Source organism: Mus musculus, chromosome 7 (assembly GCF_000001635.26).
Source record: "Mus musculus strain C57BL/6J chromosome 7, GRCm38.p6 C57BL/6J".
In the NCBI taxonomy this organism is placed as follows: domain Eukaryota; kingdom Metazoa; phylum Chordata; class Mammalia; order Rodentia; family Muridae; genus Mus; species Mus musculus.
The window spans coordinates 87,969,642-87,996,117 of record NC_000073.6 but is presented as its reverse complement, the minus strand read 5'-3'; the positions used below and the strand labels follow the sequence as shown (position 1 = coordinate 87,996,117).

The 26,476-nt window shown below is 37.9% G+C and overlaps 1 protein-coding gene across 4 annotated transcripts in view; it reads right to left on the bottom strand.

Moving 5' to 3' along the window:
- The window catches only part of Grm5 (glutamate receptor, metabotropic 5), a 551,083-nt gene that overhangs the window by 138,946 nt on the left and 385,661 nt on the right, over positions 1–26,476 (bottom strand). For all 4 annotated transcript variants that reach the window (XM_011241643.3, NM_001143834.1, NM_001081414.2 and 1 more), the window contains one exon: positions 20,748–20,983. In XM_011241643.3, coding sequence (XP_011239945.1) covers positions 20,748–20,983 — 236 coding nt within the window. The remainder of the gene's footprint in view (positions 1–20,747; positions 20,984–26,476) is intronic.

Here is a 26,476-nt window from a genome sequence, read left to right as displayed (position 1 = left end):
GAAAGGATCTTTACCTATCCTAAATCAGATAGGGGACTAATATCCAACATATATAAAGAACTCAAGAAGGTGGACCTCAGAAAATCAAATAACCCCCTTAAAAAATGGGGCTCAGAACTGAACAAAGAATTCTCACCTGAGGAATACCGAATGGCAGAGAAGCACCTGAAAAAATGTTCAACATCCTTAATCATCAGGGAAATGCAAATCAAAACAACCCTGAGATTCCACCTCACACCAGTGAGAATGGCTAAGATCAAAAATTCAGGTGACAGCAGATGCTGGCGAGGATGTGGAGAAAGAGGAACACTCCTCCATTGTTGGTGGGATTGCAGGCTTGTACAACCTCTCTGGAAATCAGTCTGGCGGTTCCTCAGAAAATTGGACATAGTACTACCGGAGGATCCAGCAATACCTCTCCTGGGCATATATCCAGAAGAAGCCCCAACTGGTAAGAAGGACACATGCTCCACTATGTTCATAGCAGCCTTATTTATAATAGCCAGAAACTGGAAAGAACCCAGATGCCCCTCAACAGAGGAATGGATACAGAAAATGTGGTACATCTACACAATGGAGTACTACTCAGCTATTAAAAAGAATGAATTTATGAAATTCCTAGCCAAATGGATGGACCTGGAGAGCATCATCCTGAGTGAGGTAACACAATCACAAAGGAACTCACACAATATGTACTCACTGATAAGTGGATACTAGCCCAAAACCTAGGATACCCACGATATAAGATACAATTTCCTAAACACATGAAACTCAAGAAAAATGAAGACTGAAGTGTGGACACTATGCCCCTCCTTAGAAGTGGGAACAAAACACCCATGGAAGGAGTTACAGAAACAAAGTATGGAGCTGAGATGAAAGGATGGACCATGTAGAGACTGCCATATCCAGGGATCCACCCCATAATCAGCTTCCAAATGCTGACACCATTGCATACACTAGCAAGATTTTACTGAAAGGACCCAGATGTAGCTGTCTCTTGTGAGACTATGCCGGGGCCTAGCAAACACAGAAGTGGATGCTCACAGTCAGCTAATGGATGGATCACAGGGCTCCCAATGGAGGAGCTAGAGAAAGTACCCAAGGAGCTAAAGGGATCTTCAACCCTATAGGTGGAACAACATTATGAACTAACCAGTACCCCTGAGCTCTTGACTCTAGCTGCATATGTATCAAAAGATGGCCTAGTCGGCCATCACTGGAAAGAGAGGCCCATTGGACACGCAGACTTTGTGTGCCCCGGTACAGGGGAACGCCAGGGCCAAAGGGGGTGGAGTGGGTGGGTAGGGGAGTGGGGGTGGGTGGGTAAGGGGGACTTTTGGTATAGCATTGGAAATGTAAAAGAGCTAAATACCTAATAAAAAATGGAAAAAAAAAAAAAAAAGCAATCATCCATCCTGACCAAGTAGGTTTTATTCCAGGGATGCAGGGATGGTTTAATATATGAAAATCCATCAATGTAATCCATTATATAAACAAACTCAAAGACAAAAACCACATGATCATCTCGTTAGATGCAGAAAAAGCATTTGACAAGATCCAACACCCATTCATGATAAAAGTTTTGGAAAGATCAGGAATTCAAGGCCCATACCTAAACATGATAAAAGCAATCTACAGCAAACCAGTAGCCAACATCAAAGTAAATGGAGAGAAGCTGGAAGCAATCCCACTAAAATCAGGGACTAGACAAGGCTGCCCACTTTCTCCCTACCTTTTCAACATAGTACTTGAAGTATTAGCCAGAGCAATTCGACAACAAAAGGAGATCAAGGGGATACAAATTGGAAAAGAGGAAGTCAAAATATCACTTTTTGCAGATGATATGATAGTATATATAAGTGACCCTAAAAATTCTACCAGAGAACTCCTAAACCTGATAAACAGCTTCGGTGAAGTAGCTGGATATAAAATAAACTCAAACAAGTCAATGGCCTTTCTCTATACAAAGAATAAACAGGCTGAGAAAGAAATTAGGGAAACAACACCCTTCTCAATAGTCACAAATAATATAAAATATCTTGGCGTGACTCTAACTAAGGAAGTGAAAGATCTGTATGATAAAAACTTCAAATCTCTGAAGAAAGAAATTAAGGAAGATCTCAGAAGATGGAAAGATCTCCCATGCTCATGGATTGGCAGGATCAACATTGTAAAAATGGCTATTTTGCCAAAAGCAATCTACAGATTCAATGCAATCCCCATCAAAATTCCAACTCAATTCTTCAACGAATTGGAAGGAGCAATTTGCAAATTTGTCTGGAATAACAAAAAACCTAGGATAGCAAAAAGTCTTCTCAAGGATAAAAGAACTTCTGGCGGAATCACCATGCCAGACCTAAAGCTTTACTACAGAGCAATTGTGATAAAAACTGCATGGTACTGGTATAGAGACAGACAAGTAGACCAATGGAATAGAATTGAAGACCCAGAAATGAACCCACACAGCTATGGTCACTTGATCTTCGACAAGGGAGCTAAAACCATCCAGTGGAAGAAAGACAGCATTTTCAACAATTGGTGCTGGCACAACTGGTTGTTATCGTGTAGAAGAATGCGAATCGATCCATACTTATCTCCTTGTACTAAGGTAAAATCTAAGTGGATCAAGGAACTTCACATAAAACCAGAGACACTGAAACTTATAGAGGAGAAAGTGTGGAAAAGCCTTGAAGATATGGCCACAGGGGAAAAATTCCTGAACAGAACAGCAATGGCTTGTGCTGTAAGATCGAGAATTGACAAATGGGACCAAAGTTTCTGCAAGGCAAAAGACACCCTCAATAAGACAAAAAGACCACCAACAGATTGGGAAAGGATCTTTACCCATCCTAAATCAGATAGGGGACTAATATCCAACATATATAAAGAACTCAAGAAGGTGGACTTCAGAAAATCAAATAACCCCATTAAAAAATGGGGCTCAGAACTGAACAAAGAATTCTCACCTGAGGAATACCGAATGGCAGAGAAGCACTTGAAAAAATGTTCAACATCCTTAATCATCAGGGAAATGCAAATCAAAACAACCCTGAGATTCCACCTCACACCAGTCAGAATGGCTAAGATCAAAAATTCAGGTGACAGCAGATGCTGGCGTGGATGTGGAGAAAGAGGAACACTCCTCCATTGTTGGTGGGAGTGCAGGCTTGTACAACCACTCTGGAAATCAGTCTGGCGGTTCCTCAGAAAACTGGACATAGTACTACCGGAGGATCCAGCAATACCTCTCCTGGGCATATATCCAGAAGATGCCCTAACAGGTAAGAAGGACACATGCTCCACTATGTTCATAGCAGCCTTATTTATAATAGCCAGAAGCTGGAAAGAACCTAGATGTCCCTCAACAGAGGAATGGATACAGAAAATGTGGTACATCTACACAATGGAGTACTACTCAGCTATTAAAAAGAATGAATTTACGAAATTCCTAGCCAAATGGATGGACCTGGAGGGCATCATCCTGAGTGAGGTAACACATTCACAAAGAAACTCACACAATATGTATTCACTGATAAGTGGATATTAGCCCCAAACCTAGGATACCCAAGATATAAGATATAATTTGCTAAACACATGAAACTCAAGAAGAATGAAGACTGAAGTGTGGACACTATACCCCTCCTTAGATTTGGGAACAAAACACCCATGGAAGGAGTTACAGAGACAAAGTTTGGAGCTGAGATGAAAGGATGGACCATGTAGAGACTGCCATATCCAGGGATCTACCCCATAATCAGCATCCAAACGCTGACACCATTGCATACACTAGCAAGATTTTATTGAAAGGACCCAGATGTAGCTGTCTCTTGTGAGACTATGCCGGGGCCTAGCAAACACAGAAGTGGATGCTCACAGTCAGCTAATGGATGGATCATAGGGCTCCCAATGGAGGAGCTAGAGAAAGTAGCCAAGGAGCTAAAGGGATCTTCAACCCTATAGGTGGAACAACATTATGAACTAACCAGTACCCCTGAGCTCTTGACTCTAGCTGCATATGTATCAAAAGATGGCCTAGTCGGCCATCACTGGAAAGAGAGGCCCATTGGACACGCAGACTTTGTGTGCCCCGGTACAGGGGAACGCCAGGGCCAAAGGGGGGGGAGTGGGTGGGTAGGGGAGTGGGGGTGGGTGGGTAAGGGGGACTTTTGGTATAGCATTGGAAATGTAAAAGAGCTAAATACCTAATAAAAAAATGGAAAAAAAAAAAAAAAGCAATCATCCATCCTGACCAAGTAGGTTTTATTCCAGGGATGCAGGGATGGTTTAATATATGAAAATCCATCAATGTAATCCATTATATAAACAAACTCAAAGACAAAAACCACATGATCATCTCGTTAGATGCAGAAAAAGCATTTGACAAGATCCAACACCCATTCATGATAAAAGTTTTGGAAAGATCAGGAATTCAAGGCCCATACCTAAACATGATAAAAGCAATCTACAGCAAACCAGTAGCCAACATCAAAGTAAATGGAGAGAAGCTGGAAGCAATCCCACTAAAATCAGGGACTAGACAAGGCTGCCCACTTTCTCCCTACCTTTTCAACATAGTACTTGAAGTATTAGCCAGAGCAATTCGACAACAAAAGGAGATCAAGGGGATACAAATTGGAAAAGAGGAAGTCAAAATATCACTTTTTGCAGATGATATGATAGTATATATAAGTGACCCTAAAAATTCTACCAGAGAACTCCTAAACCTGATAAACAGCTTCGGTGAAGTAGCTGGATATAAAATAAACTCAAACAAGTCAATGGCCTTTCTCTATACAAAGAATAAACAGGCTGAGAAAGAAATTAGGGAAACAACACCCTTCTCAATAGTCACAAATAATATAAAATATCTTGGCGTGACTCTAACTAAGGAAGTGAAAGATCTGTATGATAAAAACTTCAAATCTCTGAAGAAAGAAATTAAGGAAGATCTCAGAAGATGGAAAGATCTCCCATGCTCATGGATTGGCAGGATCAACATTGTAAAAATGGCTATTTTGCCAAAAGCAATCTACAGATTCAATGCAATCCCCATCAAAATTCCAACTCAATTCTTCAACGAATTGGAAGGAGCAATTTGCAAATTTGTCTGGAATAACAAAAAACCTAGGATAGCAAAAAGTCTTCTCAAGGATAAAAGAACTTCTGGCGGAATCACCATGCCAGACCTAAAGCTTTACTACAGAGCAATTGTGATAAAAACTGCATGGTACTGGTATAGAGACAGACAAGTAGACCAATGGAATAGAATTGAAGACCCAGAAATGAACCCACACAGCTATGGTCACTTGATCTTCGACAAGGGAGCTAAAACCATCCAGTGGAAGAAAGACAGCATTTTCAACAATTGGTGCTGGCACAACTGGTTGTTATCGTGTAGAAGAATGCGAATCGATCCATACTTATCTCCTTGTACTAAGGTAAAATCTAAGTGGATCAAGGAACTTCACATAAAACCAGAGACACTGAAACTTATAGAGGAGAAAGTGTGGAAAAGCCTTGAAGATATGGGCACAGGGGAAAAATTCCTGAACAGAACAGCAATGGCTTGTGCTGTAAGATCGAGAATTGACAAATGGGACCAAAGTTTCTGCAAGGCAAAAGACACCCTCAATAAGACAAAAAGACCACCAACAGATTGGGAAAGGATCTTTACCCATCCTAAATCAGATAGGGGACTAATATCCAACATATATAAAGAACTCAAGAAGGTGGACTTCAGAAAATCAAATAACCCCATTAAAAAATGGGGCTCAGAACTGAACAAAGAATTCTCACCTGAGGAATACCGAATGGCAGAGAAGCACTTGAAAAAATGTTCAACATCCTTAATCATCAGGGAAATGCAAATCAAAACAACCCTGAGATTCCACCTCACACCAGTCAGAATGGCTAAGATCAAAAATTCAGGTGACAGCAGATGCTGGCGTGGATGTGGAGAAAGAGGAACACTCCTCCATTGTTGGTGGGAGTGCAGGCTTGTACAACCACTCTGGAAATCAGTCTGGCGGTTCCTCAGAAAACTGGACATAGTACTACCGGAGGATCCAGCAATACCTCTCCTGGGCATATATCCAGAAGATGCCCTAACAGGTAAGAAGGACACATGCTCCACTATGTTCATAGCAGCCTTATTTATAATAGCCAGAAGCTGGAAAGAACCTAGATGTCCCTCAACAGAGGAATGGATACAGAAAATGTGGTACATCTACACAACGGAGTACTACTCAGCTATTAAAAAGAATGAATTTACGAAATTCCTAGCCAAATGGATGGACCTGGAGGGCATCATCCTGAGTGAGGTAACACATTCACAAAGAAACTCACACAATATGTATTCACTGATAAGTGGATATTAGCCCCAAACCTAGGATACCCAAGATATAAGATATAATTTGCTAAACACATGAAACTCAAGAAGAATGAAGACTGAAGTGTGGACACTATACCCCTCCTTAGATTTGGGAACAAAACACCCATGGAAGGAGTTACAGAGACAAAGTTTGGAGCTGAGATGAAAGGATGGACCATGTAGAGACTGCCATATCCAGGGATCTACCCCATAATCAGCATCCAAACGCTGACACCATTGCATACACTAGCAAGATTTTATTGAAAGGACCCAGATGTAGCTGTCTCTTGTGAGACTATGCCGGGGCCTAGCAAACACAGAAGTGGATGCTCACAGTCAGCTAATGGATGGATCATAGGGCTCCCAATGGAGGAGCTAGAGAAAGTAGCCAAGGAGCTAAAGGGATCTTCAACCCTATAGGTGGAACAACATTATGAACTAACCAGTACCCCGGAGCTCTTGACTCTAGCTGCATATATATCAAAAGATGGCCTAGTCGGCCATCACTGGAAAGAGAGGCCCATTGGACACGCAGACTTTGTGTGCCCCAGTACAGGGGAACACCAGGGCCAAAATGGGGAAGTGGGTGGGCAGGGGAGTGGGGGTGGGTGGATATGGGGGACTTTTGGTATAGCATTGGAAATGTAAATGAGTTAAATACCTAATAAAAAATGGAAAAAAAAATAAATAAATAAAAAATAATTGCATAATATGGTAATCAGTTATACTATGGCTATGTCAAGATGACTTGGGCTGAGATCATTCTTGCCTTTCCTTCTATTTACTACAAAATACTGAAATCTTAGGTCATTAAACCTTAAATATTTGAAGCATAGTTCCACTAAGAACAGAGATTCTTCCCTGCTTCAATCACTGCTCTTTTATCCTCATTCAGGGATGGTATGAATGACACGTTCCCCATAGTATTGGGCAAACGGTGACACCATTTGGGTAAGCTTAGTGAGTAACCTTCTTGGAGGAAATATGTCATTGAATGAAGGATCTAAGAGCCTAAGACTTGAAACATCCTAAGGTTATTCTTTCTCTTCCCTGCTAATAGTTCTATTTGTGAGCTCTTGACTTTTATTATCACTGTTAACTGTCGCCTGCTTCCACAATTTTATGTCATGATGGACATTTATCCCTCTGGAACCATGCTCAAATAAACTCTTTCTTCTATATGTTGTTTTCAGTCATGATACTTTATTATAGCAGTAGAAGTACAATACAGTGTCCAAGCATATCTATTCTTTTAGGACTCCAGGGTTTATCCATCTTCCCATTTAGTCCAGTCACACTAAGAAGATATTTCTGCTGGGAAATCTAGATATAAACAACCACTTCTATGTATAAAGTTCACTAATAATCACTAATTTTTATCAATTTTTTAAAAAGTACATGCAAATCACAAACAGTGGAAAAAATAAACTTAAATTCAAAAATCAAAGAGACTCATTCCCCTTTCTCTAGATTAAAATGTTACACCAATAATATATGTAAGCTCTTACAAGAGAAGACTAAGTAACTGAAACATACAAGATCCAGCAAGGCATATCTTTTTATGTGCAAGTAAGTGTATTATCTTGATTTCTCTGAGAAAAGACAGAAAGAACAGAATAGCTAAACTTGATCTCAGATAAAAATGTGCCCCATTTTAGCTCTTTTCAAAAGAGAAATGTGTGGGAATTAAAAAAAAAACTACAACCATTATATGTCCCACTGTCTGAATATCCTGTGTCTCTGAATTCTATCAAAGGTATATCACATATCCTCTTTGAATCTAGTCAAAATATCTTTACAAAAGAATACCTAGTGGGATAGTGTGCTCCTTCTGGTCACTGTTTTAGATTACTATTAAAATTATTAAATACTAGCATTTGTCTGCATTATGTTACATTGTGTTCATGATGCCATGTTCTTTACTCTTTGGATGCTATAACAAGGAATGTTTGAGTGGTTTTATTAAAAACAATAATCACATAATAAAATACCTTCCTGGAAAAGAAGATATGACTTTTAGCTTAGGGAAAACAAAGCTATAATAACTCTCCAATGCCAAAGCCCAGACAAATACAAAAATGCCAACTGGAATTGAGAGGCTGTGGTAGAGAGCACCAAGAGATGTCACAAAAATAGAGCAGGTGTGAAGCAGATGGTTCCTCTTGAACCAGGTGTCTTCACATTAAACATTCAGGTGCATATTCCCTAGCTACTGCTGCCAAAAACTATAAATTGAAAGGAAATTTTACAGGTTAGAAAAAAAGTGAAAATAGTTGATGATGCCCAAGACTATAGAGCTACAAAAGGGCACAGAAGCACCTGGGCTAACGTCAGCTTTTAGTATGGTATGAGTTACTTTGCATAACATGAATATCATACTAGGCAATTAAACTTGTTTGAATATTGCTTTCTTATTTCACTTGTATTCCCTAGGAACATTTACCAGTTGTCTTCATTAGGGTTACAATTGCTACAGTAAATCACCATGACTGAAAATCAAATTGTACAGGACAGGTTTTATTGGGCTTACCCTTTCACATTGCTAAAAATAGACAGAATGGGGTAGGAATATGGAGTCAGGAGCTGGTGCAGAAGCAATGGAGGGCTAGAGCTTTCTGGTTTGCTCCCCATTGGTTTCTGAACATGCTTTCCAATAGCACTTAGAACCACAAACCCAGAGATGGCACCTCCCACAAATGGGCTGCCCCTAACCTCATTAATCACTAAGAAAATTCTTTACATGTTTGCCTTCAGCCTGATCTTATGGAAATATTTCTTGAACTAAGGTTTTCTACTCTCTGATGACTATAGTCTATGTTAAGTTGAAATAAATTTAGCTAGAACAACAATTAAAATAAAAACATATATGCTCTCTTAACCTGAAACACTTGTTGCAAGAATAGTCTATAAATGCACAAATGTTTTTACATTTTTTCCTGTGAGATGGAGATTTTTTTTTATATTTTTTCAGTGTATATATTTTTTAAATTCTTTTTTTAAAATTTATTAGATATTTTCTTTATTTACATTTCAAATGTTATCCTCTTTCCTGGTTTCCTCCCTAGAATAAACCTATCCTGTTCCTCCTCTGCCTGCTTTTATGAGGGTGTTCCTTCACCCACGCACCCACTCTTGCCTCCCTGCCTTCACATTCCTTTACATTGAGCCTTCAAAGGACCAAGGGCCTCTCCTCCCATTGATGCCAAACAAGGCCATCCTTTGCTACATATGAGGCTGGAGCCCATCCATGTGTCCTCCTTGGTTGGTGGTTTAGTTTCTGGGATCTCTAGGGCATCTGGTTGGTTGATATTGTTGTTCTTCCTATGGGGTTGCAAACTCCTATAATTTCCATTTTTCTATCTTTCTTCATACAATGCAATTCTTAACTGATTTCATTTTAGAATGACAGTTTTTAAAATTTATTTTGAAGGTTTAGGATGCTTAGTTTATGGGTTTTCTTGAGAAAATGGGATGCTAATGGAATATGGTTAATGGTGACACATTTATTGAATTTTCTTAAGTACAAAAGATTGCATTCCAAGATAGTTGATTTTGGGCAAAGTCACAGGGATCAGGCCTTTACAAGAGGGTTAGCTGTTTTAGAAGAGACATATGATCACTTTCTCTCTTTCTTCTAACTAGGGAGATCTCAATGAGGAGATAATTTACACTGGAAACAGAGTTGAACTCTCACTAAAACTCACCCACACATTATAATGGCCTCCTCTCTTCAGTCCTGGGCGCAAACATTCTTCTCCTCAGCCATCTTTTAGGACCCTATATTGAGTGCTCATCACATGTACTCATGGGCTCTTTATCAGGTAGACATTTATTATGATCCCACATTTACAGCAGAAGAGTGTAAGGGACAAGCGTTTAATTAATGTAACCCATATCACAGAACTATTAATCGGAAGACCTATGTAACAAATTTAAATTTTTAAATACCAAACCTTGTAACAAACCATTTTGCTACCATGCTACTGTCGATTAAATAATATTGGTCAATTTATTAATATCTGAGTTTACCTTATTTTTCCTGTTAAAAGTTTTGGGTCCAGTGGGCTCAGCTGCTCCTGAAGTTCTATCGGAAGATGCATCTTAGGGAGACATCATTAACACCTCTCTTTTTCTTTGATTGCTTTCATTCAGGCTTTATTCTTTTACTTACAGTCAGTACTTCTGTATGGGTATTTTTTATTGCCACTAGACTACACTAAAATCACCTTTAGATTCTCTAAATTATCTATAAATATCCATCTTTGTAACCTCAATCTTGAAATAATATGTGTGTCTATCAGAAATACTTATGAAGAATTATTCCAAATAGTTCATTTCCCTATTTTCCCTATTTATCAATTAAATATTTATCAGTCATCTAATTTGGAAACTACAGAGTGACCCTTGTTTGCTCCCATTCTTTCAACCCTGCATTTTTCAAAGTTTACTCTAGTATTTTTCTCATATAATAGAAGCTGTAGTAATGTTCTTAAATTCTCAACAATTTAAATAGAATACTGGCTTCATCTTTATCATATCTAATATCTTTTCTTCATTCAACTCACTCTTTTAAAAGTTTTTATAAGTAAATAAAACAATTAATTATTAAAAAGAAAAATAAAGTAGAATTATATTCTGATTTTAAAAGTTTTTATTTGAATTTCTTTTCATGCAATATATTTTGATCATATTTTTCCTTCTCAGCTCCTTGCACTTTCCTGCCTACCCTTCTTCAATCAATCTATCTATCTATCTATCTATCTATCTATCTATCTATCTATCTATCTATCTATCTATCTATCTATCTATCTTCTAGTCTATTTATCTGTTATCTTTCCATCTCTCTTCTTCTCTCTCAACACCCTAACCAAAAACCAAACAAACACTTTAAAATGTTCTGAGTAAGCTTTTCTAAGATGTTGAGTGATTATATTATTTTGTTTTCTAACATATGTAACAAATACCTATTATAATGAGATTACTTGAGTCAAATCCTACTATGTCATGTCCTCAGAAAATTTGCCAACTTTCATTCTAAGATAGTTGTTATAAGACATTTCTGTCATGATTAAAAGTGTTTGTTTTTGATGACCAAAATAAGTCTTATATTCTATCAATTTAATTCCTTGATTTTTTTATTCTTTTAGACTTAGAATAAAAACTTTGTTGTCAATACTCCCTTTTACTGTCCAATCAAACTTAGTACTCACTAAGGATTGATCTTCCTAAGTGTAAGTTTTCTCTTCCTTTGAAATATTTAACAGCCTTTTCGTCTCTGTGAATGTGTGTATATAGTCACATGCTCATGTATATGCACATGCCTGTATATGTGTAGGTATACTGACATCTGTATGTGCATGTGCACAGAAGCCAGAGTCGAACTGTTTATCAATATGATAATCAGTATGGTTATCAATCACTCTTTCACATTATATTTTGGTATAGGGTCTCGCAACAAATCCAGAAGTTGCCAATTATGCTAGCTTGTCTGGCTAGTAAGTTACAGACACCCCAAGCACCTGCAATGAGATTACAAGTTGCTGACTTCCAGGCCTTTCTCTCTAATTCAATGCTACAGATCAAATTCAGGTCTTTGTGCTTGTTTGGTAAAGATTTTACTGACCGAATCACATCACCAGCCCCAATATTTCAATCACTCTTTACTTTCTGTAAAATTTGTACTTAAAATATTTGCAGATAAAATAAAAATATGAGAATGAAGAGAACAACTACACTATAATTTCCCCCCATTATTTGTAAAACTAGCTCATGATCTTGCTTAATGGAGTGTTGAAAAGGAATAATTTGATAAAAAAACAGTTAATATTTTCTTTATCAAATTTAAATTTAATAAATGCCCTGGATTCATTTTAATAATTCATTAAATGAAAATAAATCATGTTCCATTCAGAGACTGTTTAGATCTTTTCTGATAATCATGACGTCTCTGACTAATCTGTACAATATTTTGGAAGCAACAGCTTAAATATCATGGATATATTCCAAAAAGCAGTAAATTTTGAGTCACTGGGGAGTTGCCATGGTAACAGATGGATCCTATAATTCTAGTAGTCACTTTGTTTGTTGACTGGCATTTACACGTCTTGACAAAAGCCTGGCAATTGTTATCTATCCTGATCATTAATAGCTGCTGCAACAAACCTCATATATCTAGTATCTTAACACAATACAAGGGTATCACTTGGTCACATAAAACAGGTCAACTGGGTAGCTCTCCTGAGTCTTCCAAGTGACTAAAGGGACCACACTTCTGTTACATGACTTTGGCTTTCCTGAATGCTTATTTTCAGTCATACGGATATAGGCACAAGTGTGAGTCTAGAATCTGTTGTGAAATTTTAGGTATCATATCATGTCTATAAATGGCACACATCATTTCACAACATATTCTGTTGGCCAATACTCGTTATGTACTGCAAGATAGGTTTGAAAATGGTGCTTTCCTATTAAATCAAGAGAAAGAAATGAATTTATGGAGCTTTTTTTTTTTTTTTTTTATCTTGGTCTCACCACTGCTCTAATACATGAACGAATATGATATCTGGATCTGAGAGCTGTTCTTCTATGGGGAGTGTAATCAAAAAGACATTTATATTAGTTTTAATGGTAAGAGAAAAAATTTTTGAAAGATAAAATCCCTTCAAATTATGACCAGATCATCTTTAATACCTTCCCAAAGGCAGACTTGCTCACAGATATCCAACAACTCTGTATTCCCAACTAAGACATTTCATCTATGCATCAAACATCCATAAGGATTCCACTTTCCCTCTGTTTATTTGTGGTCTCACCTTACTTCAGTCAATCCAATCCCTTCATTGCCATGAACATGACAAGAATTTATCATTACCTTTTCACAGTGGGCTCTTCTAGCCAACCTGTAGATCCCTTTCTTTCACACTATTACCCTATATCTCTGATGTTCCCTAATCCATTTCACAACCACAATTCCTTTCCATTGTTCTCAGATGGATAAATGTGTAGTTATTTTTCATAAAAGAAATGTCCATGACTTTTGCTATATAATGTACACATTACAACAAATTCTTCATCACCTGACAGAATCTGTAGAAAAATAAATGTAATTAAATAGACCTCAAAATAGAACACAGTCAATAACAACAACCTGAAACAAAAAGGCAAGTGGTACCTGCTGCAATCCTTCTTTTGCTTAATTAATCCCGTTTTCTTAGTTCTCTGGAGTAAAAGCCAGATCCAGTATACAAGTCCACCAAGGCTCTATGAGAACTTAACTGCTGTTACTTCATTGGTAGCACTTCCTACTGTTTTCACACATCTTACTCTGTTTCTTACACTGCTCTCTAACTGTTGTATAAAGACTGGCCACTTCTTTAAACTATATTTCTGTGATTTCTTATTTCTGAATTCTTTTCCTGGTGGACACAAGTACCATTCATTCATCTTCTCGACTTCAGGAAAACTCAATCACTCAATAAAATCACAGTTGACTACTTCAGTAAAACTGCATCCTTTGAACATTATAAATCCCATTCCTGGGCTTATGTATCTCCTATGATAATCTAACATAATGTCTAATTTTCTCATTAGTTTTATCCTGCTTTCTTTTTCCTGAATAAGAGTAGATTTTCTGTTATTATAACTATGTTTATGTATTTTTATTAGTGCTTTGCAGCTTTGACAACTAGAAAAAATGGAGAATGATAGGCACTTCATTATGTATTTCAAGACATATGCAATTTTTTGTTTTAATATTTTAGTTCTTTGTATCTTTAGTTCTTGAATTGAATTTAGATATTTTGATGTCAAATACCAGATCATACATCCCTTTGGATTTTGCCTCTGATTTGCCTGATGTTGCAAAACTTAATTATAATTCATTAATGCAAATTTTCTTTCTTTTTTTTTTAAATCAAGCTTTTTACCATGATCTTCTCAGTGGCCCGGCCTTTCATAGAAGCTTGTCCTGTTATTTTAGTACCATGTCACAGCTGTAGGGGACAACATCTCCGTTATTTAGTAACCATCTGGCTTGGGAGCCGGTTCTGTACAATTTTTAAAGGTTGTAGCACTGGCAATTACTAAGATGTTAAAAGAGTCGGCCAATCATGAAGATTGTGGAAGGGAAAATCTCTTGTACTTGCGACATTTTTGTGGATAAATATATTTATAATAACTAGCACAAGCAGTGGCACCTGTTACGATGTTCTTTACAGTATTGCCTATATTTCTATGAAGAGCCAGTGCTTGGAAAGGCATGTGTGTGTGTATGTGTGTGTGTGTGTGTGTGTGTGTGTGTGTGTGCGTGTGTGTGCATGCATGTGTGTGTGTGTTTTATATTCTATCAGTGTTATAGGTTGAATTTCTTTGTAGCCGTTTCTGAAACTAAATCTGCTGTTTTAAACAATACATTCCCTGCATCCAGCAAATGATTCAACTCTCAGCACTCTCAATCTGATTTAAAAAATATATTGGATTAAAGTTGTAGTCTTAGAAACTTCTTTTCCTGGAGGAGGGATAATTTTTGGTGACAGGTATTTATCAAGGAAAATCACATATCCCAAACAGCAGGATAGATAGTTGGATAGGTAATTACTCCTGTTTCTTATCTCTTGTTTTTTTTTTTTTGAATAATAATCCTACCAAATTACTTTTCCTAAAATGTTATTATCTGGGATTTCAGAAAGAAAACCGTTACCATATTAAGTGTGGAGCTTGCCTCACTTCTTTTGGCCTTTATATTTCTGCTCTTAAATTCTAGCGGTTCTTTCTTTCAAATAAACACTTGCTCTCAAAAGTCTACTTTTTATGTCATGTTTTCAGTTTGAGAGATGCCTAAGTGTTCTGAACAATAGCTGCAGCATTAATGGATATTTTGAAAAATAAATTAAATGATGACCTGAGCTCATTTTTCAGGGCAGAGCCCTAAGTGGGAGGTAGCCAGGATTTGAGAAGGTAGAGAGAGAACACAACAGTTAAGGTCAGGTGGTCTTGCAGAAAAACTAGGTCTTATAATAAGCAAGCTTATTAAGAAGCACAGCATCAGGAGAGAAATGAGACAGAGTCAGTGGGAAGTATCACACAATGGTATAAAGTCAGAAAGAAGCTAAACCAAACAATGTTGAACAAGGCTAGTACAGGGGTTTTCAAGAACATTACCAACTCACTGATAAGTGGATATTAGCCCAGAAACTTAGTATAGCAAGATATAAGGTACAATTTGCAAAACACATGAAACTGAAGAAGAACGAAGATCAAAGTGTGGACACTTTGCCCCTTCTTAGAATTGGAAACAATCACCCATGGAAGGAGTTACAGACACAAAGTTTGGAGCTGAGACAAAAGGATGGACCATCTAGAGACTGCCATATCCAGGGATCCATCCCATAATTAGCCTCCAAACGATGACACCATTGCATACACTAGCAAGCGTTTGTTGCAAGGACCATGATATAGCTGTCTCTTGTGAGACTAGGCCGGGGCCTAGCAAACACAGAAGTGGATGCTCACAGTCAACTATTGGATGGATCACAGGGCCCCCAATGGAGGAGCTAGAGAAAGTACCCAAGGAGCTAAAGAGATCTGCAACCCTGTAGGTTCAACATTATGAACTAACCAGTACCCTGGAGCTCTTGACTCTAGCTGCATATGTAGCAAAAGATGGCCTAGTTGGCCATCACTGGAAAGAGATGCCCATTGGACAGGCAAACTTTATATGCCTCAGTACAGGGGAACGCCAGGGCCAAAAAATGGGAATGGGTGGGTAGGGGAGTGGGGGGGACGGTAGGGGGGACTTTTGGGATAGCATTGGAAATGTAAATGAGGGAAATACGTAATAATAATAATAAAAAGAACATTACAGACAAGGCACACAATAGCCTTGGACCTGATAACCATAGTCCTGTAAGGAAAGGCAAATTTGGTTCTTAGGATCAGAAGCTACCACTCCTCCAAGGCTCTGGGCCCTGGCCATTACTGTTTCTGTCAAGCATGTTCCTGGTTTTAAACAAAGAACTGCTCTTCTTTTTCATATGTTAGGGTCTCAGGGAAAGCCCTCAAAAATAATGGCATACAATTCTGATAACTGAATAATAATTAGCATAGTCTAAATAACTCACTCATCTGTAACCCTTATAAGACACATTCACTAGAAAAAAATGTATACATCAGCTAGAAATTTACTGTAACAGATTTACAAACATTTCTAGCTCCTGAACACACTTTTTCATATGTAATCAATAATGTTGCTATTTTCTTTGTAGTAACAGTGTCTGGCAAAGTAACTGTATCAATTGCTGTATCAATTTGCTTTAAATGCAAAGTAGTTAATGGTACTATTTGTACTTTTAGTATCATTGATTTATATAACAATACCAAACACTATGATTGTAATGATTCTTTAAAAGATATTTTCATTTTCTAACCACACAGGCTGTGAATGAATATGTACTAGAAAGTTCAAGTTCATGACACCAAAGGAGTCATTTTCATTAATTTTTAAAAATTTAATTTATTTGTTTACATCCCAAATATTGCCCCCTCCTGATACTGTCTTCCAGACTTCTTCACCCCAACCCCCTCCCCTTCACCTCTGAGAGGATGCTATCCCCACCTGCATCTCCCTTCCCTAAGGCATCAGATCTTTACAGGATTAGGTGTACTTTCTCCCAGGAGCAGGAGCAAGGGCTGAGGCCAGACAAGGTAGTCTACAAGAGGAGTTATCAGTTACTGTATGCAAGCAACTAAGTTGTGCAAAGCTTTAGATTTAAACCAAGAAAACCTAAAAAGAAACTCAACTTGTACCCCAGAGGGTACCCCAGTGTTTCATTTTTCAAATTGGGAGGTTCAGTTATTGTTGTAATACTACTTGGGTCTAACAGAAATAAAGTGATACTTGTTCCACTATGTTTATTAAATAGTTTCTATACATACAAAGTGTCTAGGAATTTGGAAAATAAAGATAAAGAAGAAAGCCTTTAACATATAGGAGTCTGTAGGATGACTATAAAATGTTTACATGCTGATAAAAAGATGAAAATTCTTTGTAACACAACAGGAAAGAATTCTGTAGACTGCAGCTGCCTGTGTGGATAATGATGAGTCAATTGTTACCAATGCAGTGAGTGATTCTCTTTGTGGAGAAATAACTATATCAGCAATTTCCCGTTCAAAAGGTGAGCACGCCTCTCCAAAGGTAGCATAATCACAAATGACTAAGCAGCTTATGTATGAAATGAATAAATATTTATTTTAATATGAGGAAGTGCTGAGGAAGTAAAGATATAAAGACAGATGTCCTGTAACGCTGTGGCAAACAATGATGTATGCAAGGAATGCATTTTGGAAAATGATGGACTAGAAGTGATGAGCAGATAGGACAGAGCTAGGAGTAAGACATGTCAATTTTCAAGTTATTGTATGACAAAACCCAGCAAAAGGTAAATGAAGGAAGTAGAATGGGACATAAGTGTTTTCAGTGAGAAGAAGATAACATAGTGATTAGAAATTCTAAGAAATGGGCTCAGCAGAGAGGTCAAGGAGACCACAAGAAAACCTACACATCAACTAACCTGGGCTGATGGGGACCTTCAGTGATTGAACCAAAAACCAGGGAGCATGCATGGGATTGACAAAAGCCCTATACATGCATATAACAGTTGTGCAGCTTGGTCTTCATGAGGGATTACTAACAGCTGGAGCAAGAGCTGTCTCTGATTCTGTTGTCTGCTTTGGGGATCATTCACTGCTACTGGAATGCTTCTTCTTTCTTCAATAGGAGAAATTACATCTAGAATTATTGCAAATTGAGATGCCAAGGCTTATACCCATGGGAGGCGTCCCCTCTGCTGAAGATAAAGGGAGGAGGAGCAGATGGCAGGGGAGGGGAAGGGAGAGAGAAGGACTGGGAGGAGAGGAGGAAGGAGAAACTGTAGTGTGGGTATGAAGTAAATAAATTACTTTATTAATTAAACTAAAGGTGGTATTTTAATTCTGGGCATGCTGCCTCCATATTCAACCTAAAATAAGATAGTTTTTCATCAATTTTAGATGGAAAATAAAATCATATGTTAGTAGGTGAATTTACAGATGACAATCTCCTAATTATGGGTAGAACTGTGAAAATGTAAAACTTTTATGAAATACTTTATTTGTCATTTCTGTACTAAAACCTAAAAATAAATATCTTGTAGAAGAAAAAATAATAAATAAATAAATAAATAAATTTAAGTTTATATGAAAAAGAAGAAGACAAAGAAGAGGAAGAGGAAATGGAAGAGGAAGAGAAAAGGAGGAAGATGAAAATGAAGAAGATGGGGAGGAAGAAGAATAAAAGGAGGTGGGGAGGAGAAGGAAGAGGAAGAAGAAGAGGAAGCAGAGTCAGGGGAAGGAGAAGGGAGAGAAGAAGAAGAGGACTCAGGAGGTGAGAATACAGAGATGCTCTCTCTATGTCACTCTGCCAAGGTACCTGCATACTCACCTATCTACAAACACAAAAGAGAGGATTATGCTCTTCAAATCTGGAAAAGAGTGTGCCATTTCAAAAAGTTGGTAGAAATATAAAAAACGCCAAAATTGTGAAGCATCAGTGGAAGTGTTGCTGATTCTCAGTTATTTTTTTCATAACAATTAAAACAAAAAACAAAGGAAATAAACAAGCCTTTGCAGATTTAGGAAAGAGAGAGCAGGACATTAAACAACAGAGATGTGCACATACCCTTAGCTCATTCTTCTACGATTTTGGGTTTGCAGTGACCAATGCAATACTCTACATTCCAGCTTTCCTTCCATGCTGCCTAGTTGTATGTCAGCTTGATCCAGTTCAGTGTTTTTGGAAAAGAGGACTGCACTCGAGAAATTGCATGCCTCCCACCTCCATATTTGCCTGGGGATGAGCCTATGGCATATTTTCTTTATTGATGGTTGATGTGGGAAGTCCCAGCTCACTGTAGGTGGTGCCACTCTTGGGCAGGTGGTCCTGGGGTGGATAAGCACTCAGAATGACTAACCTAGTAAGCAACATTTCTCCATGGTCTATTTGGCAGTTCCTGACTTTAGGTTGCTGTATTGACTTCTTTCCCTGACCTCCCTCGATGAGATGAAAATGCTAAATAAACCCTTTGCTCCTCAGGTTGCTTATGGTTCTCATGTTTCATCACAGCAATAGAAACCCTAGGTAAAGCATCTTACCTCCCTCTTACCTTAATAAGAACCAGAATAAGGTGGTTAAGTTCTTGTTTTCTCAAATAATGATAAAAGGAAGCACAAACTATCACTACTATATCCATCATTTTATGAAGAGAATGAACTAATAACAAAACACTAGATGCATATGACCTAAGAGAAAGGCTGCTTTAAGAACTCACTATTTTTCTTATTTGATAAGGAATGTGGCAACCCATCTGTGGACTAGAATTGGAGTTGCAATGCCAAAGGATGATACAAGCTAGTGTTCTCACAGGATGAACGAAAGTAACGACAACTGTGACATTTATTTTCCTTGCAAAAGTATGTCTTGTTTTTGTTGCACAATGTGGGATAAGTCATTCTGTATACACTCCTTAACGATTTTAACAAAGCTTTTGTGAAATTGACTTACATATAAATAATCAAAATTAGCTATGCCTGGTTATTAAAATCAAGGAAGGATTTTAGGATGTGGTACACACAACTATATATTTGTCTAAGCCTTATGTCACTCACAACATTGACAACACAGAACTGAGTTTTTGACAGCAGTATTACCTTACTTCTAAGGTGCTTAAGTTTTGAAGATAATGAACCTTCCACAGCATAGAACCCTAGTAAAAGCAATAACTTGTCACATTGTTGAGCCTTTGTAAGTACTTGCTTAATGATTGAATAATTGTTTTGATACAATTATGCTTCCTACAGTATTATAATTATATACATCAAACTTCCTGTTACTATTTCTGGTTTATTTATTGCAGTAGGAAATAGACCTGCTCTCTGACTTTTATTCACTCATTCTTTAGACTTATGTTCCATTGCCTAACCATTCAAGACGACAGAAATGCATACAACAGAGCCCCTGTCTTCAGAGATGTCAAGAGGCGTTTCAGTCTGGAACTAATTCATGATGCTTCTAGCACAGTGCCTTGCAGAAACACATTTAATTTTTTTAATGCTATAAATAGTTGTAATTTAATTATTTTAAATCTCAATAGAGTAAACACTTGCTTAGATATGTTTTGGCCAGTGAGAATAAAACCTGCTTATCACCATTAAGTAGCAATACACACTCTGTTTATGTAAGAATCCTGCACAGTAACAAATGATAGTCTATTCCCATGACACAATTCACACAAATTGGAGACTTAGCCTTATCCACTTTAAATGAAACAATAAATCGGCTTACTGTTGCAAGTCTTGTTGTACTTGCTGTTCTCCTGTGCAAACCCTTCTAGCCGGCACTGAAAACGATGCTGCCAAAATTCTTGAAACCAAGGGTTTCTGAGGTTTGTTTCTGGCCGGAGCTTCAGATAATAATCATCAAACCACTTGACATCAGGAGACTGGAGCTTGATTGTAATCCCACCGACAGCTTCTCGCTGATACCCATCTGTCACGTCATACCTGTCAGCCCAGCCATCACTGTGGAAACAAGCAAAAACAGTTCCCTCAGCTTAGAGCAGAAATATTCTGCGAAAATGAATCTTTCCAGTTTGAGAGACTAACTGTAAAATGACTATTAGCAGGCCTCATGAAGACCATGCATTGTATGCCAGAGGTGACTGGTAGAAGTAAAGCCTGTTAGAAGTAAAAGCAAAGGAAATACCATGATGGAAAATGTGGCTTCTTACATCAGAACACAATAATCTTACCTTTGAATTGTATAAGAGAAGCTAATATTTTTAACTGGACTGCACAAATTATAAAATATAATGCAAGTTTCACAATTTTACTCTGCATAATTTTCCTGGATTTTAATACATCAAATTAACTTTAAATATGTTCTTTGGTTTAAATTATACTAACATTATGGGAATAACAAAACTGGGATTGAAAATTAGAAAATATTTCCAAAACATACACAGTATTCATTAAAGTATACTACTGCATAATATTATTATTATTTATACAAGAGATAAAAATTATTAAGTGTTAAAATAACTTGTAAGTAGTCATCCTGTGACTACAGTACATGTGCTCCTTTCTAGCCTGTGTACATTCAAATTCATTTAAACATATACTTAAAATCATATATTTGTATAACTTCAAAAATTAAATGATGGGATACCAATGACAGGGAGAGGGAAGGGACCCTTCACCTCATAAATTTACTCTCACCATGAGAGAACAGAAAGAATGAGGAAAAGTATTATAAATTTATGTAGAAAATAAAGGAAATAAACCATTGTAAATAAACACAAGACAATATATTTGAGTTATATGGTATGTCTTGTAGCAGCTAGTAGAGGAGTTATTGATTTATCTGTTCCCCTTTCCAGTGCAGCACAGAGCTGGTGGTGGGCATCTTCTGCACCAAATGATGCTGTGCTTTCTTAAAAGCATGGAAGCCTTCTCTGAGGAAATATATACTCCAATAGAACTTTGTCTGTTTAATAAACGAACACAAAAGAAGTGAAGAGGTAATGCGGACGGACCTGAGGGGAAGAGCAGAGTGGTGCCTGGCCTGTAAAGCAGGAAGATATTTGAATTCTAGCAGCTGATGAAGGAAAAGATTTGCATTATGATCCGTTGTTTATCTCATCTATTTTATTTTCCACTGAATAAATGTTTTGTCCAGTAAAATAATATTACTGTAAAACCAGTAATGGAGTGAGTATTAGGTAAGAAATTAAAATATAACAAATGCATGAATATTTTAAAATATGATATGCTATATAAACTCTGATTTAAATATTGATAATTATGATTTTCTGCAAAGGTCATAGATTATCCTTAGTGTATTCCAGAAGTTACCCACAATGATGTGAGCTCTTTCCCAACAAAAGGGTGGAAAGGGAGAAAAAGAAGTAAGCAAGCCAAATCAGCCAATTTTTCTCCTAAGGCCATTTAGATGAAGCATCTTATTAAAAGCTATCTGTAGAGTAATTAAAAAAGTAATAACTTTGTGACAGATTATGGAAGAGGAAGGAATGGTGAGAATTTTGTCCCAGTGTTGAATCTGGATACTTCACACATTATCTTCTCTCAAGTGTCCCTTTTTCAGCTGCAGAAGATTTTATTTAAAGCTGACAAGCTGAAGTGAAGTGTGCTTGTTTGCCTCCTTCCCTCCCTCTGTTGTAGCTGATAGGAGAGTGTGGGTCTCCCTGGCACCCAGGAGCTGCATGGGCGAACTGCAAACAGGACAGGAAGCTCTGTCTGTCAAGCAGAGCCCCATTCTCCCTGGATATGTGAATTCAAATTGTTCTTTTGGTTAATGTTAGCTCAGTCTTATGTAACACTATGATTATGAATGTTATATAAAATTGTGAGATGATAATGGGCTCAATTTACTCTTCACAATCCATTCATTGAATTTAATGGAGTTTGCAAAAGACTGGTTTTGATAAACTCTCTTGTGGGTAATGTTTCCATAGATGAAAGGTATCTGGATCCAAGAATGTTAATTGGCTCATCTTTTGACTCTGTTCTTTCACGTTTTGTCTTGCTCAGGTGTATTTCTCTAACAATTTTGGAGAAAAATGATTTGTTGCCTTGTTAGCTCATGCTGTAAACTTAAAGTTATTTTGATCCGGTTATTTCCAATTTATAGTAAAATGAAAAAAAAAAAACATCATGGAGTTAGAGTAGAAACTGAAAATTCTCAATAACAATGAGCTAAACAGGGTCATTATTTTTTAACTTATTAAGAATGTCTGCCAGGTAAGTCCCCAGAAAGAATAATTTATGGTGAAAATGTTCTGTATGCACTAGTTATTACTTATTACGATGGTTACAAATGGGCTGTCAGATTTCTCTAAAATGACAGAGCTTTTCAAACAAGGAATGAAAAGAATCTAAAACATAAAATACATGCTAAGGAAAGCCAAAGCTTTCCTTTCCACCACCCAGTTCTTTTTCTGCTTTGAAAATACGGTCTTCAACATGATGGTGCCATATTAATGCTTCCAATGATGTACATTTTACCACAACAAGCGGAAAGGGAAAGAAAACTAAGGACATGCATGCCACACTTAAAGCACTTTTTAAAGACTTATTGAATATCTGTCTGTCTGCCTATCTATTTATCGTTTATTTTTCTCACTAGTGGGCATTTTTGCTCATCGTGTATAGTCTATTCCACCTGTGTTCCCCTGGTATATATTTCAGTAGCATAACACTTTCCCAGTGTGTCCAAAGACTTGGGTTTGAGTCTCAGCAGTATGTATTTGCAAATTCAACTGCATTAATTACAAGACCCATATTAATGTTGGATTACTTTAGCGTTATAAACAAATATGGATAGAGCTTTAAAATCATAGTGCCCTGACAAGATATTCTCATTTGAGATTGAAGGAGATGTGAGTTCTCACAAATAAAAGTCTCTTTTTCATACTGTATTTACTTTCAGAAAGCCCATGTTTTTTACAGGCTTTGGTGTTGAGTTTGCTATGAAGGTTAGCCAGTATGAGAAAGAGCACTCCAGGCAAAGCATATCAAGTCATATTTTGGTGTTATTAACAGGGAAATTAAACAAGTTAGCTTAGAGTGCTGATATCTGTCCAGCTCTAGTACTATTAAGGCTTATTATAAATATAAAGGTTTTGTGTCTTTTATCTGGGAACTGAATGATGTAAGGTGGGTAGAAACTTCCCATTAAATTTTTACTATAACACAAGGCTGTGTGATCATTAGTTAATGAAAATATTGTCACTAGATGCTTAGAACAGCCTAAAATATATTGTCCATTAAAAGTCAGTATTATACTGAACCACAGACCAGATAGCATACACCAGCTGATATGAGTCCACCAATACATATACAGCAGAGGACTACCTAGTCTGTGTTCAATCAGAGATGATGCATCTAACCCCTAAGAGAGTGGAGGCCCAAGGGAGTTTAGAGGTCATGTGGGGTGGAGGACATCTTTGTGGAGACAGAAGTGAGTGGGAAGGAGGTATGGGATGTGGAACAGTCAGAGGATGGATGGGGTGGGAGGAATAAAATCTGGAATGTAAATAAATAAATAAAAATTCAGTATTTTCTGATTTAGAATTTGCAGCATATTCATAGAACATTACAGTAAATAATGAGAATTGACTACAAATAAACTTTTCCCTTTTTAAAAATTGAGTAATTAATTTGCATCCCAAATGCTGCTCCCTCTCCCAGTGTCTCCCTCAGAGAATCCCTCCTCCTGCCCCCCCCTTTCCTTTGCTTCTGTGAAGGTGGGCCCCCTGGTTATCTCCCCACCCTCTGTAGGATTAGGTACCACTGAGACAGGTCAAGGCTGCTTTCTGCTAGATATATGTTGGAGGCATGTTCTTTTGTTGGTAGCTCAGTCTCTGAGAGTTCCCAAGGTCCAGATTAGTTGGCACTCTTGTTCTCCCTGTGGGCAGGATCAAGTGTGGGAAAAGAAAGGAGAGAGGCCCAAAAGCCAGGAGAATTAATGGTAACACATAAGCTTTTAATTTCATCATTGTTTTTGTGATGTTTCTAGCTTTGGTTGGCCTGAAGTAACAGTGTCACTTCATCGTCAAGAAGAAGGAAAACTTTCTAGCTCAGCAAAGTTTAACCAAATGAAAACTATCCATGGACCTGCACCTGTTCTTAAAGAACCTCCTTAGTAGATATTTGAATTTCTTCATTGCTCTGAGGTATATTTTATTTTTCAGTGTGTGTGTGTGTGTGTGTGTGTGTGTGTGTGTGTGTGTGTGTTAAGGCCGGGATGTGGATATTCACACATGTCAGAGCAGGTGGTTGTGGAATCCAGAGGAGGGCTGTGGGGCATTGGGCTATGCACAGACAGGCTGGTCTCCAGTTGAGCTGAGGTCTGAACCCCGATGGTTATAATTCACCTAAATGACATGGTAGGCATTCCGTCATGCTCCTGGAACTCTGGCTCCTGCCTAAGTTGCCGCCCCTTACAGCCCCCACAAGAGAAGCATGGTCAGTTGTCATGTAGGCAATGGCCCAAGCTTCTGACCTTCAGGCTAAACCCCTCCCCAGTTACCTAGCAACAGTGAAGACCATAAAAAGGGCTGTTCGGCCCCACCTTGCTCTCTTACTTGTCTCTCTTACCTCTCATTCCTTTGTTCTCTTAACTCTCACTTCTCTCACTCTTCTCTCTTCTTTCCTTTCTTTTTGTCTTCTCCTCTCCTTTCTCCTCTCTCTTACTCTCTTTCTCTCTAGCCTTCTCTCTCTCTCTCTCTCTCTCTCTCTCTCTCTCTCTCTCTCTCTCTCTCTCTCTCTCTCCCTTCTCTCTTTCTCCCTGCTTTTCTATAACAAAGCTCTAAAACCATAGAATGTCTCTGCTCATCAAGTCCCACTGCACTTGGAGGATGGGACACACTTTCTCCTAATGAATCATTTCTAATTTCCTGTTAGAAGGCCTTCCTGTGCTCCAGTCAAGATCTGCTGCACTCACTCTCTTCAGTGTTGGGAACCTCTTCCCTCATCCCTCTCTCCTACAACCCTGAGGCTTTAGCAAGGTATCTCTGAGGATCCCAGGTAAGGTTGCCCCTTGGCCACCACCTGAAGAGTGGGTCAGAGGCTTGAATGCCCACCCAGGGCTGAGTGGAAAGTGTATGACAGCTCTCCCATGCCTGACAGACCAGAGAATATGTAAAACTCTGGTGGGTTGTGTGTCTTCCCCCCTTTTCCCCTGGGACCCCCTTTTTTGTTCTCAACAGAGGGTATTGAATAACGTACATATGGAGCAATAGGTATTTGTGGGCTGTGTGATGTGTATTATGGGAACAAAACTCAGGTCCTCAGAAAGCACTATGTGATCTTAACTGCTGAACTCGTACAAGCTCCTTATATTCCTTTATTTCTTTCCCCAAACATTTTAAAAACACACTCTTCCTACAAAGATCTCACTTTCATTCTCATCCCAAGATAGTATTATAGAAAATATACATTCCAGATCAACAATCTTTCTTTTTTCTCTTTTCAAATTTATTTTCCATTATTTCC